This window comes from Microcaecilia unicolor, chromosome 1 (genome assembly GCF_901765095.1).
Source record: "Microcaecilia unicolor chromosome 1, aMicUni1.1, whole genome shotgun sequence".
Taxonomy (NCBI): Eukaryota; Metazoa; Chordata; class Amphibia; order Gymnophiona; family Siphonopidae; genus Microcaecilia; species Microcaecilia unicolor.
In genome coordinates this window covers 444391627-444406254 of record NC_044031.1, presented here as the reverse complement: position 1 = coordinate 444406254, position 14628 = coordinate 444391627, and the positions used below count along the sequence as shown (strand labels likewise).

Genomic DNA, 14628 nt, shown 5'->3' with positions numbered 1-14628 from the left:
GCAGATTTGGCAGCGCACATGGCTGGGGTGGACAACGTGAACAAAGATTTTCTAAGCAGACACATGTTGGACCCCGGAGAATGGTCTCTGCACCGGTCGGTGTTCGACCAGATAGTTTTAAAGTGGGGAATGCCAGTAGTGGATCTCATGGCATCGGCACAGAATGCTCAGGTTCCTCGGTATTTCAGTCGGCATGGGGATCCGCGAGCGGAAGGGATCGATGCGTTGGTCCTTCCGTGGCCTCAGCGGGTATTGCTGTATGTGTTTCCCCCGTGGTCTTTGATAGGTCGAGTCCTACAGAGGGTAGAAGGTCATGCGGGTCTGTTGTTGTTGGTGGCTGTGAATTGGCCTCGTCGGCCATGGTTCGGGGATCTGACGCGCTTATTAGAAGGCGAGCCTCTGCGGCTGGGGGGCTCGGTGCTGTTGTGTCAGGGTCCAATTGTCAATCCGGATCCGGATCGGTTCTATCTTACGGTGTGGCCCTTGAGAGGGAACGGTTGAGAAGGAAAGGGTTTTCCCCTCAGGTGATTCAGACAATGCTGCAGTCTCGCAAACGTTCGACGTTTTTGACCTGTGTGCGTGTGTGGCGCATATTTGAAGATTGGTGTGGGGACTGGGCGTGTGTCCCTTCGACAGCTTCTGTGTCGTGCATTTTAGATTTCTTGCAGGATGGTTTTGAGAAGGGCCTTTCATTGTCATCTTTGAAGGTGCAGCTGGCTGCTTTGGCGTGTTTTCGGGGTAAGGTGCAGGGCAGGTCGGTTGCGTCTTCCCCGGATGTGGTCCGTTTCTTGAGGGGGGTGAAGTTGCTTCGTCCTTCTCAGCGGCCAGTAGTTCCACAGTGGGATCTTAATATCATTCTTGACTCTTTGGCAGGTTCTCCTTTTGAGCCCTTGGAGTCTTGTTCGATAAAAGACCTTACTATGAAGGTGGTCTTTTTGGTAGCCATATCGTCGGCTCCCTGGATATCGGAACTTCAGGCTCTTTCATGTAGGCCTCCGTTTCTGTGGTTTTCTAAGGAAAAGGTTTTGCTGTGTCCAGTGCCTTCGTTTTTGCCTAAGGTGGTATCCTCCTTTCATGTCAATCAGGTGATTTCGTTGCCGGTCTTGGGGGACCGGACGGGGGGTGCTTCTCAGTGTTGTTTGGCGAAATTGGATGTGTGCAGTGTTGAAGGTTTACTTGCGCAGGTCGGAGGAATTCAAGTCTTCGGATAGGTTATTTGACCTTCATGGGGGGCCCAAGAAGGGAGCGGCTGCTTCTAAGGCATCTATAGCTCGGTGGTTGAAGGATGCCATCTCTTCGGCTTACATATTGCATGGCCATACAGTGCCGGTGGGGCTCAAGGCACATTCCACTAGGGGGATGGCGGCTTCTTGGGCAGCGAGTAGTTTTGTTCCACTGGTGGACATTTGTAGAGTGGCGGTGTGGTCCTCCCTGCATTCTTTTGTCAAACATTACAGAGTGGATGTACAGGCAAGGGAGGATGCCAGTTTTGGAGCTGCAGTCCTGTCCTCTGGGCTTCGCAGGTCCCACCCTTAGATGTGTTTACTGCTTTGGTATGTCCCAAGCGTCTTGAACGGTCTGGAGGATTGCTGAGGAAGATGAAATTAGGACTTACCTGCTAATTTTCATTCCTCTAGATCCTCCAGACCATTCAAGAGCCCACCCAGTGTATCGGACAGTTCAGTATGATATTTTCTTTAGACTTCAGTTGCTGATATTTCTAGTAGCTCCTGTGATTTGGGTCCTGGAGCTTTACTAAGGGCAGTTTGTGGTACCATTTGTGCCCATCTGCAGTTGAATTCCCCCATCTTAAGGGGAGGAGATCTGAGTGTGGATTCAGTGGTTTTGTTTAGGTGGAGGAGTTTTGTTCCTCTACTTTGTTACTGTTTTACTGGTTAGTAGAAGGTCTGCACAGGCTGCTTGTATAAGAAGTTTTAGTGTTCTCAGTCTCCCTCTGCTGGTTGGAGTGCATAACCTAAGCGTCTTGAACGGTCTGGAGGATCTAGAGGAAAGAAAATTAGCAGGTAAGGCCTAATTTCACCTTATCTGTGTAGATCGACTTTTTGAAAAGGTGTCTCGGTTTAGGTGAAAGAAACTATATTCATTATTCGTGCTGGAAGTGTTCCTATATTTATTTCGGGAGAGAAAAAAATTTTGTGTGGATAGCGTTTTCAGCTATATTCTCATTCTTTCCCTTGAATTTTTTTTGCCCACACAAAAATATTGTACTTCAGACAAAATTCCAACAAAACTCTACCCGTGGTTTTGCTTTGATTATTTGTACAAGTCATATGGATAAAAAGAACTAGTGGTGCTTGCATTACTTGCACCAGTATAGCACATTTGATTATTGCACCCTGAAGAATCATCCAAATAGATCTACCATTGTACTGATTATAAATATTTATAAAATATTCTGAATGATATATTGTGATTGCCTCATAGTTCTGATATCAGTCCACGTGTTTCCTGTTTTCTCTGATAGGCTGTGGCACTTGAGGTTCATCTTGTTCCAGTCTTGCATTCTCTATGGCCATGGCTTTTGATGGATGATGTGCTAATGCAGGCTGCACTGCAGTTGCTTTGTGTATACACTGCAGGTTTTCCAGCAGGTAAAAAACATATTTGATAACTTAATGTTCTTGTAATATTGAAACATTTCCCAGTCTAATATAAATAAAAGAGATTAGTTTGACTGCAATAGTAGTATATACAGTGGTGGAAATAAGTATTTGATCCCTTGCTGATTTTGTAAGTTTGCCCACTGACAAAGACATGAGCAGCCCATAATTGAAGGGTAGGTTATTGGTAACAGTGAGAGATAGCACATCACAAATTAAATCCGGAAAATCACATTGTGGAAAGTATATGAATTTATTTGCATTCTGCAGAGGGAAATAAGTATTTGATCCCCCACCAACCAGTAAGAGATCTGGCCCCTACAGACCAGGTAGATGCTCCAAATCAACTCGTTACCTGCATGACAGACAGCTGTCGGCAATGGTCACCTGTATGAAAGACACCTGTCCACAGACTCAGTGAATCAGTCAGACTCTAACCTCTACAAAATGGCCAAGAGCAAGGAGCTGTCTAAGGATGTCAGGGACAAGATCATACACCTGCACAAGGCTGGAATGGGCTACAAAACCATCAGTAAGACGCTGGGCGAGAAGGAGACAACTGTTGGTGCCATAGTAAGAAAATGGAAGAAGTACAAAATGACTGTCAATCGACAAAGATCTGGGGCTCCACACAAAATCTCACCTCGTGGGGTATCCTTGATCATGAGGAAGGTTAGAAATCAGCCTACAACTACAAGGGGGGAACTTGTCAATGATCTCAAGGCAGCTGGGACCACTGTCACCACGAAAACCATTGGTAACACATTACGACATAACGGATTGCAATCCTGCAGTGCCCGCAAGGTCCCCCTGCTCCGGAAGGCACATGTGACGGCCCGTCTGAAGTTTGCCAGTGAACACCTGGATGATGCCGAGAGTGATTGGGAGAAGGTGCTGTGGTCAGATGAGACAAAAATTGAGCTCTTTGGCATGAACTCAACTCGCCGTGTTTGGAGGAAGAGAAATGCTGCCTATGACCCAAAGAACACCGTCCCCACTGTCAAGCATGGAGGTGGAAATGTTATGTTTTGGGGGTGTTTCTCTGCTAAGGGCACAGGACTACTTCACCGCATCAATGGGAGAATGGATGGGGCCATGTACCGTACAATTCTGAGTGACAACCTCCTTCCCTCCGCCAGGGCCTTAAAAATGGGTCGTGGCTGGGTCTTCCAGCACGACAATGACCCAAAACATACAGCCAAGGCAACAAAGGAGTGGCTCAGGAAGAAGCACATTAGGGTCATGGAGTGGCCTAGCCAGTCACCAGACCTTAATCCCATTGAAAACTTATGGAGGAAGTTGAAGCTGCGAGTTGCCAAGCGACAGCCCATAACTCTTAATGATTTAGAGATGATCTGCAAAGAGGAGTGGACCAAAATTCCTCCTGACATGTGTGCAAACCTCATCATCAACTACAGAAGACGTCTGACCGCTGTGCTTGCCAACAAGGGTTTTGCCACCAAGTATTAGGTCTTGTTTGCCAGAGGGATTAAATACTTATTTCCCTCTGCAGAATGCAAATAAATTCATATACTTTCCACAATGTGATTTTCCGGATTTAATTTGTGATGTGCTATCTCTCACTGTTACCAATAACCTACCCTTCAATTATGGGCTGCTCATGTCTTTGTCAGTGGGCAAACTTACAAAATCAGCAAGGGATCAAATACTTATTTCCACCACTGTAAATGTAGCTGTTTATCTCCCAATTTTAAATTGCCTCAATACACCAATAAGTGTACGGCATTGTTAAAGGATTCTCCATCTCCAAAATATTCCTGAAACGAGAGTGATAATACAGTTCAAACAGATAAGTTTTCTTGTACTGTAATTGTATGTCCTGAAGTTTAGCATTGTATGTTTTTTGCCTTCTTGAAATTATCGGGCACACACAGGTTGTTGAGTTGCAAAGTCCATGATGCTATAGTTGTCCTGAGTCTACTACCTTTTGCATGGTGATATAAGATTACTGAGATCATCTCAGTAAGAGTGGAGGAGTGGCCTAGTGGTTAGGGTGGTGGACTTTGGTCCTGGGGAACTGAGGAACTGAGTTCGATTCCCACTTCAGGCACAGGCAGCTCCTTGTGACTCTGGGCAAGTCACTTAACCCTCCATTGCCCCATGTAAGCCGCATTGAGCCTGCCATGAGTGGGAAAGCGCGGGGTACAAATGTAACAAAAATAAATAAATAAACATAACTATCACAATAACTACGTGAAGGTTCTTATTTGCAGTAATATGTATGTTAGATTTGCCTACTGTTCTCACATTCTAAGAAAATTATATGGTAACCTTTCCATGAATATTGAAATATAAATTTGAAAATACTTTTACCAAAGTATAGGACAATTATAGCAGGAAGTTTTGAATAGCCCATGTTTGCAACATAGAAAGTTAGCCTTAGCCCATTTATGTTGCAGCAGATTTTCAAAGGGTAACTCTGCACATAGTTTATCTTTGAGGATTAGTAACTGCAAGGTATGCACTCTACAAATGGCCATGTACTTTCAATGTGCTATTGTGTCAGATAGCCGATGAGGATAAAGTAATGTGTATGCATTAGAACATCACTTGTATGCAACCTGTTTCATCCCCAGCCTAAACACACCCACAGGCACACTATATTTTAACTAAGCTAAAAGTATGTGCACTATGGAAGCCTGCCTATACACTTATAGCCAAGGATACAAAGACAATTCTAAGCAAGCCAAAGATAACATGTCACTTATTTACCTTGAAGTAATTCATTTATATAATTTTTTTTAAAAAAGCAGATTCACCCAAATGGCAATATCACCAGTATTGAATGGATAGAAACCTCTAGAGGTCTCTGGAAAGGCAGCAGCCCCATCTTTCTCTTTATTTGCATTGCTTATTTGATAGTACTTTTTCTTGTAGTCTCTCAGCAATTTTTGATAACTCCTTTTTCTTTTTAACCCTGCCTCTTTTGCCAAAACTTTCCCTGTGGTTTCTTGTAGCTAGCTTTTCTGCTGTTAACTAGATTTTATTTAATTTTGTCAGTCCTTTGTTTTTATTTTCAGTGAAATCATGTCCCAGGTCGCCTTGTCAAGCTTTTGCAGAAAATTTTCTTCATACAACTTTCCATCATAAAATGTGCTTCCCATGGCGCACAGGAAAATTGGCCCCCACTGACAGCGCAGGGCCCTTTTTCTCGCAGCTTGCTAAAAGGACCCCAAGGTTTGCTACGAATATATCGAGCAAGGTCATGACAAGAGATGCATATATGTGCAAAGATGTTGTTCAGGGTGATTTATGGCTGTAAAAATAAATTTAGAATCATTCTTGGTGATGAGATGAGATCTAGCTCCTCAAATCTAACCTCCAAGAGCAAATAGAAAGTTTTACAAAACTAAAAGATGCATCTGCCTTCCATCACTTAACTTAGATGAAGAGTATGAACATCATCTGGTTCACATGATGTACCAATGTGCTAAAAAGAGATCAGGAACCTGTGCCATAGTTATTGATGCCTGCAAACACACAGGCATACAGAAGAATACTTCAGGAAAGGCTCACAGATTTTATCCGTTTTCCCAACTCCAACTCAAGACTTCAAGTGGAATTCGCTGGGGCTGTGCTAAAAATGACTTGGACTATTTGGTTTATTTATTTTGATTTCTTAATTGCCTATGGCCTGTCTCCCAGTCAACAGAGTTAATGATATTGTCATTGTGGAAAGGATCATTCAGAGGTAACAAACATCTTGATTCATAATGAAAGTACTGGATCTAATGGCATCAACAGTTCAAGTAACTGGTATATTTCCCCATAAGACGAGCCTTATGCACATGAACATCTTTATGGCTTCAAGCCACCCGGATACTTCTGGAGTGCATCTGTGACATGAAGGAGTTCAGTGATTCCCTGTCTTGGTTGCTTTCAAATTCCAAAGTGTGAAATGGGTCATCTTTCACAAGACATTCTTAAGAGTCACTTGTCTGGCATGAAAAAACCCATCCTGGCTCAGTTGCTGTCTAGAGTCCTACAAATGGTTTTTTGTCTCGGATGCAGCAAACAGGGTCTTCCTTACGTAATATCTACCTGAAATAGATCTATTTGCAGTAGCCCTGAACTAGAAAATATTCTTTATCTCCAAGAGGAGACCAGAAGGCAGACTAGCAGTAGACACCTCCATTTGTTTGGGAGAGGGGTAACAGATCTTGTGTATGCATGTCCTCCTATACCTCTGACAGCCTTTACAGTGCTACAGCTAAACCAACATAGCAGCCACACAGGAGCTCCCATCTTGCCTTAGTAGTCTTGTTACAGCTCCTAGTCTGCTGTCCTCCGGTTGGTAGTTAGTCTGCTAACCACTCTGTCAGGTCTCGTTCAAGCTGCCTCCAGTCTGTGTGTTTTCCAATCCTTTAATTGCCCAGTTTGTACACATAGAGGGGCATAATCGAACGGGGCCGGCCATCTATAAGGGCGGCCATCTCTAATGATGCCCCGTCAAGCGGCATACCCGACTGTATTATCGAAACAAGATGGCCGGCCATCTTTCATTTCGATAATACGGTTGGGGCCGGCCAAATCTCAACATTTGGGCTACCTTTAGAGATTGCCGGCGTTAGAGATGGCCGGCATTGGTTTTCGCCAATAATGGAAACTAATGCCGGTCATCTCAAACCCGGCGAAGTCCAAGCCATTTGGTCATGGGAGGAGCCAGCATTTGTAGTGCAGTGGTCCCCCTCACATGCCAGGACACCAACCGGGCAACCTGGGGGGCACTGCAGTGGACTTCACAAATTGATCCCAGGTGCATAGCTCCCTTACCTTGGGTGCTGAGCTCCCCCCCAAACCCACTACCCACAACTGTACACCACTACCATAGCCCTTAAAGGGTAACAGGGAGCACCTACATGTGGGTACAGTGGGTTTCGGGTGGGTTTTGGAGGGCTCCCATTTACCACTACAAGTGTAACAGGTAGGGGGGGATGGACCTGGATCCGCCTGCCTGAAGTGCCCTGCACCCACTAAAAACTGCTTCAGGGACCTGCATAATGCTGTCATGGAGCTGGTTATGACATTTGAGGCTGGCATAGAGGCCGGCAAAAAAATGTTTATTAATTTTTTGGGGGGAGGGGTGGGAGGGGGTTGGTGACCACTGGGGGAGTAAGGGGAGATCATCCCCGATTCCCTCCGGTGGTCATCTGGTCAGTTCGGGCACCGTTTCGAGTCTTGGTTGTGAATAAAAAGGGACCAAGTAAAGTCGGCCAAATGCTCGTCAGGGCCGGCCTTCTTTTTTCCATTATCGGCCAAGGCCAGCCATCTCTTAACCATGCCCCCGTCCCGCCTTTGGTACATTTCCAACACGTCCCCTTGAACTTTGGCCGGCTCTGCGACAGAAAGCAGTTGAAGCCAGCCAAAATCGGCTTTCGATTATACCGATTTGGCCGGCTTTAGGAGAAGGCTGGCCATCTCCCGATTTGTGTCGGAAGATGGCTGCCCCTCTCGTTCGAAAATAAGCTGGATAGTCAAGTCTGGCAAGTTGGCGCTATGTATCGCTACGTTCCAGTGTTCTATCCATGAACTTGTTTTATGTAGGCAAGCCTATTGCAACATAGTAAGTAATTAACCCTTTATAGAACTTTCCTGTTTTCTGAATATTCATAAAGCACTGAATATTTAGAAAGCAGAGCCAGCAATAATCAATAGCGTGATTTCTTGAGGTATGTCATTTAGGTTTGCATGTTGTTCATAAATAAATATTCCTCACCGAGTTGCTCCATTTTGTCTGAAGGCATGAATGAATAAACATGTGGATAAAGGTGAGCCAGTTGACGTAGTGTATCTAGATTTTCAGAAAGCTAGTTATCTCACAGCTTCATGGGCCCTGTGTTCTAGAAAGGGGATATATAAAAATATTTGTTTTCTTACATGATTGGATCTCATGTTCATAGGTTCTTTCTATACGTTTCTTCATGTGGATTTTATAAACTGCAATAAGTATAACAAGAAAGGAAGTCTTCAAAGTTGTTTATCCCTTTTAGTATAGATTGAGAAGCCACTTGTTATATCTGCTTAAGTTATAATAATTTGCCATTACATCAGATGGGGGTCTTATAACATTTTGCAGGCTGTGGTATGGGTGATGTCTGTCTTTGTAGCAGATTTTTATATGGTTAGGTTTAAATTAATTTGTGGGACAATGCACCTGGAATCATCTTTAAATATAACTGAATTGTTTCCTTGTTTGTGTGGTTTAGCATTGGTAAGTGCTTGAAATTATTGTTTATACTATGACCTCTCTGTAAAAATAGCTTTAAAAAATATTTGAAGTGTCACTCAGCATGCATAAAAGCTGGTGCACCTAAATCATTATTTGTTGATAATAGTATACAGAGTGAGGCAAAAAAAAAAAAGTAACCCCTACAGTTTTTTGCAGAGAAATTTTACGTACTTATATAGTATGTATTACTATTTAACAACATTTATCTTAAGCTATGTTGATGTTACTGACATTTTAGTGTTACTACCTAGTGATTTTTGTGTGTTAAAAGCATTCGAGCTAAAACAGTAAACTAACATCATTCAAACGATACAATTAACAACGTGTCAGATTTTTGCAGTACTGTGAATGTTCAAAGTGTACAGCCCCAGCTTTAATACAAGCTTTCAGTTGCTTTGGGAAGTTCTTAGCAGCCTTGTCGATCAGCCCCTATGGCAGGCTGTCCCAGATCATCTGCATCACTTCCTTGAGTTTGGCAATTGTTTGCGGCTTTGGGTGGCGCTTGTGATAGGCCTTGAACATTGCTCCCTAGACATGTTATCCAAGGGGTTTAGGTCCAGTAAATTTGTTTACAAATGTCTACTTCGCTGTGCTATCATTAACAGTAAGGTGGTATTCAGTGTTGATTTGTTTTTTTTTCATATAATGATATAATGGTAGTTTTACAGTGGAAATATTTTTGAATACCTGAAAATCACTGAGTAGTCATGCTCAAACATCTGTTTACTTCACTGTGTTGAATGATAATCTCATTCTACTCTGTAAAATTTCACATTGAAATTCCAAGCAGTTGCTGAGAAAACAGCAAAAAAAAAAAACTCTAGAAGGTTACCATCTTTTTTTTTTTTTTTTTTTTTTTTTTGCCTCACCCTGTAAGTAGCATGGCAGCTCAGACCTCTATGCCTGGTGTATACCGTCTTAACCTTAGGACCCTCCACAAATTCAGTTTTGACAATGTTGCTGCTTTGATCAAAATGGCTTACATGTGTAGCTGGTGAACAACATTTTTCGCAAAATACCTAAATCTGACTTGTTTTTTGTTTGTTTGTTTGTTTTTAAAGCTGCTTGTTCTCTTTGTTGGGCAAATGCTGGACCCAGTCTTGTGCAGTCATCTCAGAGGAGCCTTGCTAATAACTCTCTGATGCATAGCCTTGTGAAACTAGCTTCCCAATCAGTCTGTGAGAACAGCCCCATTCAGCAGATAACTTTTGCTCTTCTTTCAAATCTTGCTATTGCTCATGACTGCAAAGGTGTGATTCAAAAGGTAAGTAATCTATATCTTCACACTGCAACTAACAGAAGATTAGTCTTGATAAAAATCCCAGTGTATGTCCATTTGTGATATGAAATGTATACAATATGTAATGTAGAATCAAAAGCAGAATTGGCAGAAGTTTTTAAGGCTTTTTGTTCATTAAATATTACTTTCTGGCCACCTGAAACACAAATTCAGTTGTGTTTTTCATGCACATAAGGGAGGCAGAAGGTACCTTGCAAGTCTGTTACAGTATTTGTTTTATCCCACCAATCTTATGGACTATTAGTAGCTGAGGTAACATTGGCAAATTGCTTATTTTACGATCAATTTTCTTTCATCTAGAGTAGAGAATGGCATGGGGACTGGGACAGAGCTGATGGGGTGGGGATGGGGCGGGGATGGGAACAGAGCCCTTAATTGTCCACATGTCACTTTCTACTTTGAAGCCTTTTAATTAACTGGACTGTTATTTATGTTTGTTTGATACAGACCACAACATTTTTATTTTTTGGAAAAACAAGTAAACATGTTGGCCACAGCTAGCAAAATTTGCATGGGAGATCTTGTACATTCTGCCACCAGCACACATCTTTGCAGGAGGGACTGTGGAAGACAGGAGAGCTAGACTGAACCCTGAGATTGTTGATGATTTCTTATGTATCCACAGATTAAAAAATCATAACAGTGCTTCATAGGGCATATTTCTGCCCTCTAAGGCATACAGAACGGGTTGTATTTTGTACCGCTGGACAATTTAACAAGGTGGATTAGGAGTCCTTGGGGTAGTAGAAGTCAGCTATTGTTGGGGTTGGAAGGGTAGAGGGTGGTGGTGGTGGGAGGGTTATTATAGCTGCTAGTTGTTGTTATTGCTTTCTGTTTGTAATTTATACACAACAGTTGCACAGCATATTGTTCCTTTTTATACTTTAATAAAAAGATGTAAATATAAACTATTAAGTGTTCGAGGCTTCTGCAGATGAGGACAGAGCCTACGGGGACAGGACGGGGACAGGGCCTGTGGGGTCAGGATGGGAATGGAGACGGGGCCTGCGGGGACGGGGTGGGGATGGAGACAGAATCCACAGAGATGGGATGGGGATAAATTTTGTCCCTGTGTCAATCTGTAATCTAGAGATACAACTGAACCTCACATATTTGGTGCAATATGACCATTACCACTAAGACAAAATGTTAAAAATAATTAAACCTACATACATTAGTGTTAGCAGATCAGGATCATTTGGCTTACCTGCCTTCATTGCTGTAGTTAAGGTGTTTCCCAGCTGTCATCCATACAAGCTTGACCACCTACACTAATATAACTATGTTCATTGCCCTTAATGCCACTGACTGCTCAAAATATCTCCCAGATATCAGTGCTACAAGCTTGTGTGCCTGCAGACGGTTGCTTCTTGTCCTTTATTTCCATAGCCAAGTCAATCCCCTGTCTATGCTAGATGCCCTGCCACCTCCTACCAGTCATCTTTGAAAATCTGTCAAAACTTTACTGCTATATTTTGATCAACCTTATCTCCTCTTTTTGCAAACTTGACACAGGTCAGCTGTGCAAGTTAGCTTTGTAATCTCCCTTTCTTTGTCTTCTTTTCCAGTTAGAGAAGCTTATACACATTAAGTTTCACTATCTTGAACAGTGCACAGGACACGCGGTTCTTTTGCCATGTTTTCCCTTTCTCTACCACTTATCTCTCTAACTTTCCCAGACATTCTTAATTTCTGATATAGTTTGATTACTTATCTCTCCTGCCAAGTGATTCCAGGCATCTGCCATCATCTTGATAGTCATATTTCCATTGAGTCTTATTCCCTCCAATATTGTAAATTTAATTTTCAATGGGAAAATGCCAACTTTTTGTACTTTTTTGAGGCCTGCTGTATATTTGAACAATTCTTTTGTATCGTACTTTTCAAATACCTGAAAAGTATTAATGATGCACAGGATGTAAACCTTAAGGGAAGAGAAATTCTAGTATCAGGGTATTATGATAGGCTTGAAAGGGGTAGACTCAAGAACTGCATAATGAAATAATTTTTCACAGAATCAGTAGTAGATGCATCATGGATGAAATCCCCTCCTTCCCCCTAAAGCAGGCGGTGAAGGTTAAAACAGTAATAAACTTCAAGAACACATGGAATGAGCACAAAAGATCCCGCAATTACAAAAAAATGAGTGATTGGGAGTATAATGTAGTTCCATATCATCATGCTGATCAATCCATAGACTGGTGGGTTGTGTCCATCTACCAGCAGGTGGAGATAGAGAGCAATCCTTTTGCCTCCCTATATGTGGTCATGTGCTGCCGGAAACTCCCCAGTATGTTCTCTATCTCAGCAGGTGGTGGTCACACACAGCAGCAGCTCTGGCTAGGCCTCCAAGCCTAATTTTTAGGTTTTGTTGAGTGCCTGGGGTTGAGGGCTCTTCTTGAGCAAGTGCAAACCTGGTGGCGCCAGGTCCCTCCTTTTCTCCCCCCTCCCGCTGGCTCCGTTAAAAAAAAAAAAAAAATTTTTGAACGTCTTTAAGGGCGTTTATTTCGACGTTTATTTAAACGTTTATTGCAGCTACTCACTGGGACACCAGGTCGTTACAGCTCGGAGCGAGAAGCAGGTAATTTTTACCTTTTTATAGCGGGCAGGGGGTTCCCCGATTGATCTCCACGTGGCCTATGGCGTCGGATGGCGAGGGCGCGAAGAATCGCTCCCTGGACCGCGTTTGCACTTCTAGCGGGGATGCGGGGGTTTTGAAATCTGATTCGCCCTTGTTGGGTGTCAGTTTGGAGGCCGGTCAGTGTCCCGGGTCTTCCTCCGGCGTGGCGGTTTTTCCCGCCATAAACGCCCATCCCCCGCTGCTCGCCTCCGCCATCTTGGCCGGCCACTCTGCTCGGACGGCTTCTTCTTGGGCCGCCCTTGAGCTGGGAGACGCTCATGCCATGGCCGCCCTTGATTTGGGCGACGGCAAAAAAGCGGCTAAAGTTAAGCGCCGTTCTTCCCGCGCGGCTCCTTCGCGGAGTGTCGCGCCGGACGCCATCTTGGATGCGCAGCATGGTTCTCCCCCGCTCTTGCGAGCGCCGGTTGAGAGTGCGTCTAGGGCTGTGGCCCAGGCTGCTGAAGTGCACAGTTTGGGGGTTTTCTCCCCCGAGTTTATTTTGCTGCTGCATCAGGCCTTTCTTATGCAAAACGCTGCCCCTTCTCCCTTGTCCGATAAAGGGGTTGAGGCCCCCGGAAGTAAACGTCCTCGGGTGGATGCCCAGGCCTTAGAGGACGCTGTTTCCTCTGATGTAGATGAGGGCAGCGTATCTGAGTTCTCCCAACGGTCCTTTGGGGATTCCTTGGAGGAGACGGATTCCCGCTCGGATGACCCCTCTGCAGCACGGATCTTTCGCTCAGAGGATTTGCCCAACCTGTTAATGCAGGCCATGAGCATTTTGAAGATTTCCTCTCCGGAGGACGTCTCTCCCTCAGCCCCTGTTGGCTCCGCCATTATGCTGGGGACGAAGCGCCCGCCTAGAACCTTCCACGTGCATGATGCTATGCACACCTTAATTTCGGCTCAATGGGATGTCCCGGAAGCGAGCCTCAAAGTGGCTAGGGCTATGTCCCGCCTCTATCCTTTGCCTGAAAGTGAGCGTGAGGCCTTTGTTTGGCCTACCGTGGATTCTTTAATCACTGCGGTGACTAAGAAAATGGCGTTGCCGGTGGAAGGTGGCACGGCACTAAAGGACGCCCAAGACAGAAGATTGGAAGCGGCTTTAAGGTCGTCCTTCGAGGCGGCTGCCTTAAGTTTGCAGGCCTCAGTTTGCGGCTCCTATGTGGCCAGGGCGTGCCTGACGTTGGTGCAGCGGGCTTCCCCCTCGGATCCTTCCTTGAGGGCTGACTGGCCGGCCCTGGAATCGGGCTTGGCTTATTTGGCAGACTTACTGTATGATGTCTTGAGAGCCTCGGCTAAAGGCATGGCTCAGACAGTCTCTGCGCGGCGCTGGCTTTGGCTGAAACATTGGTCTGCGGACCACGCCTCTAAGTCCCGCCTGGCTAAGTTGCTTTTTAAAGGCAAGCTGCTCTTTGGGGTCGAGCTGGACAAAATCGTGACCGATCTCGGCACGTCTAAGGGCAAGAGGTTACCAGAGGTCAGGGCTCGGGCCAGTGCTCGCCCCGGGATCTCCAGAGGACGGTTTCAAGAAGCCCGTCGGTACCGCCCGGGCAAGTCGGGCTCCTCTGCCCCCTCTTCCTTCAAAAGGAACTTCTCCTCCAAGCAGCATTCCTTTCGCAGAGACCGCCGTCCCGGAGGTACGCCCTCCGGTCCTCCCCCAGGGTCTCGTACCCAATGACGGCGTCTTGGTCCATGGCCCAGTGCAGATTGGAGGACGGCTGTCCTCGTTTCTGGGCGAGTGGACCAAAGTAACTTCAGACACTTGGGTGCTGGAAGTCATCAGAGACGGCTACAAGCTAGAGTTCTGCCGACCCTTAAGAGACGGGTTTGTACTCTC

At 44.8% G+C, this 14628-nt stretch overlaps 1 protein-coding gene across 1 annotated transcript in view; it reads left to right on the top strand.

The window, feature by feature from the left end:
• Window positions 1-14628, top strand: part of RTTN (rotatin) — a 478682-nt gene that overhangs the window by 409988 nt on the left and 54066 nt on the right. Inside the window, exons 44-45 of the mRNA XM_030212687.1 lie at window positions 2486-2612; window positions 9933-10135. Of these exons, the coding sequence (XP_030068547.1) occupies window positions 2486-2612; window positions 9933-10135 (330 nt within the window). The remainder of the gene's footprint in view (window positions 1-2485; window positions 2613-9932; window positions 10136-14628) is intronic.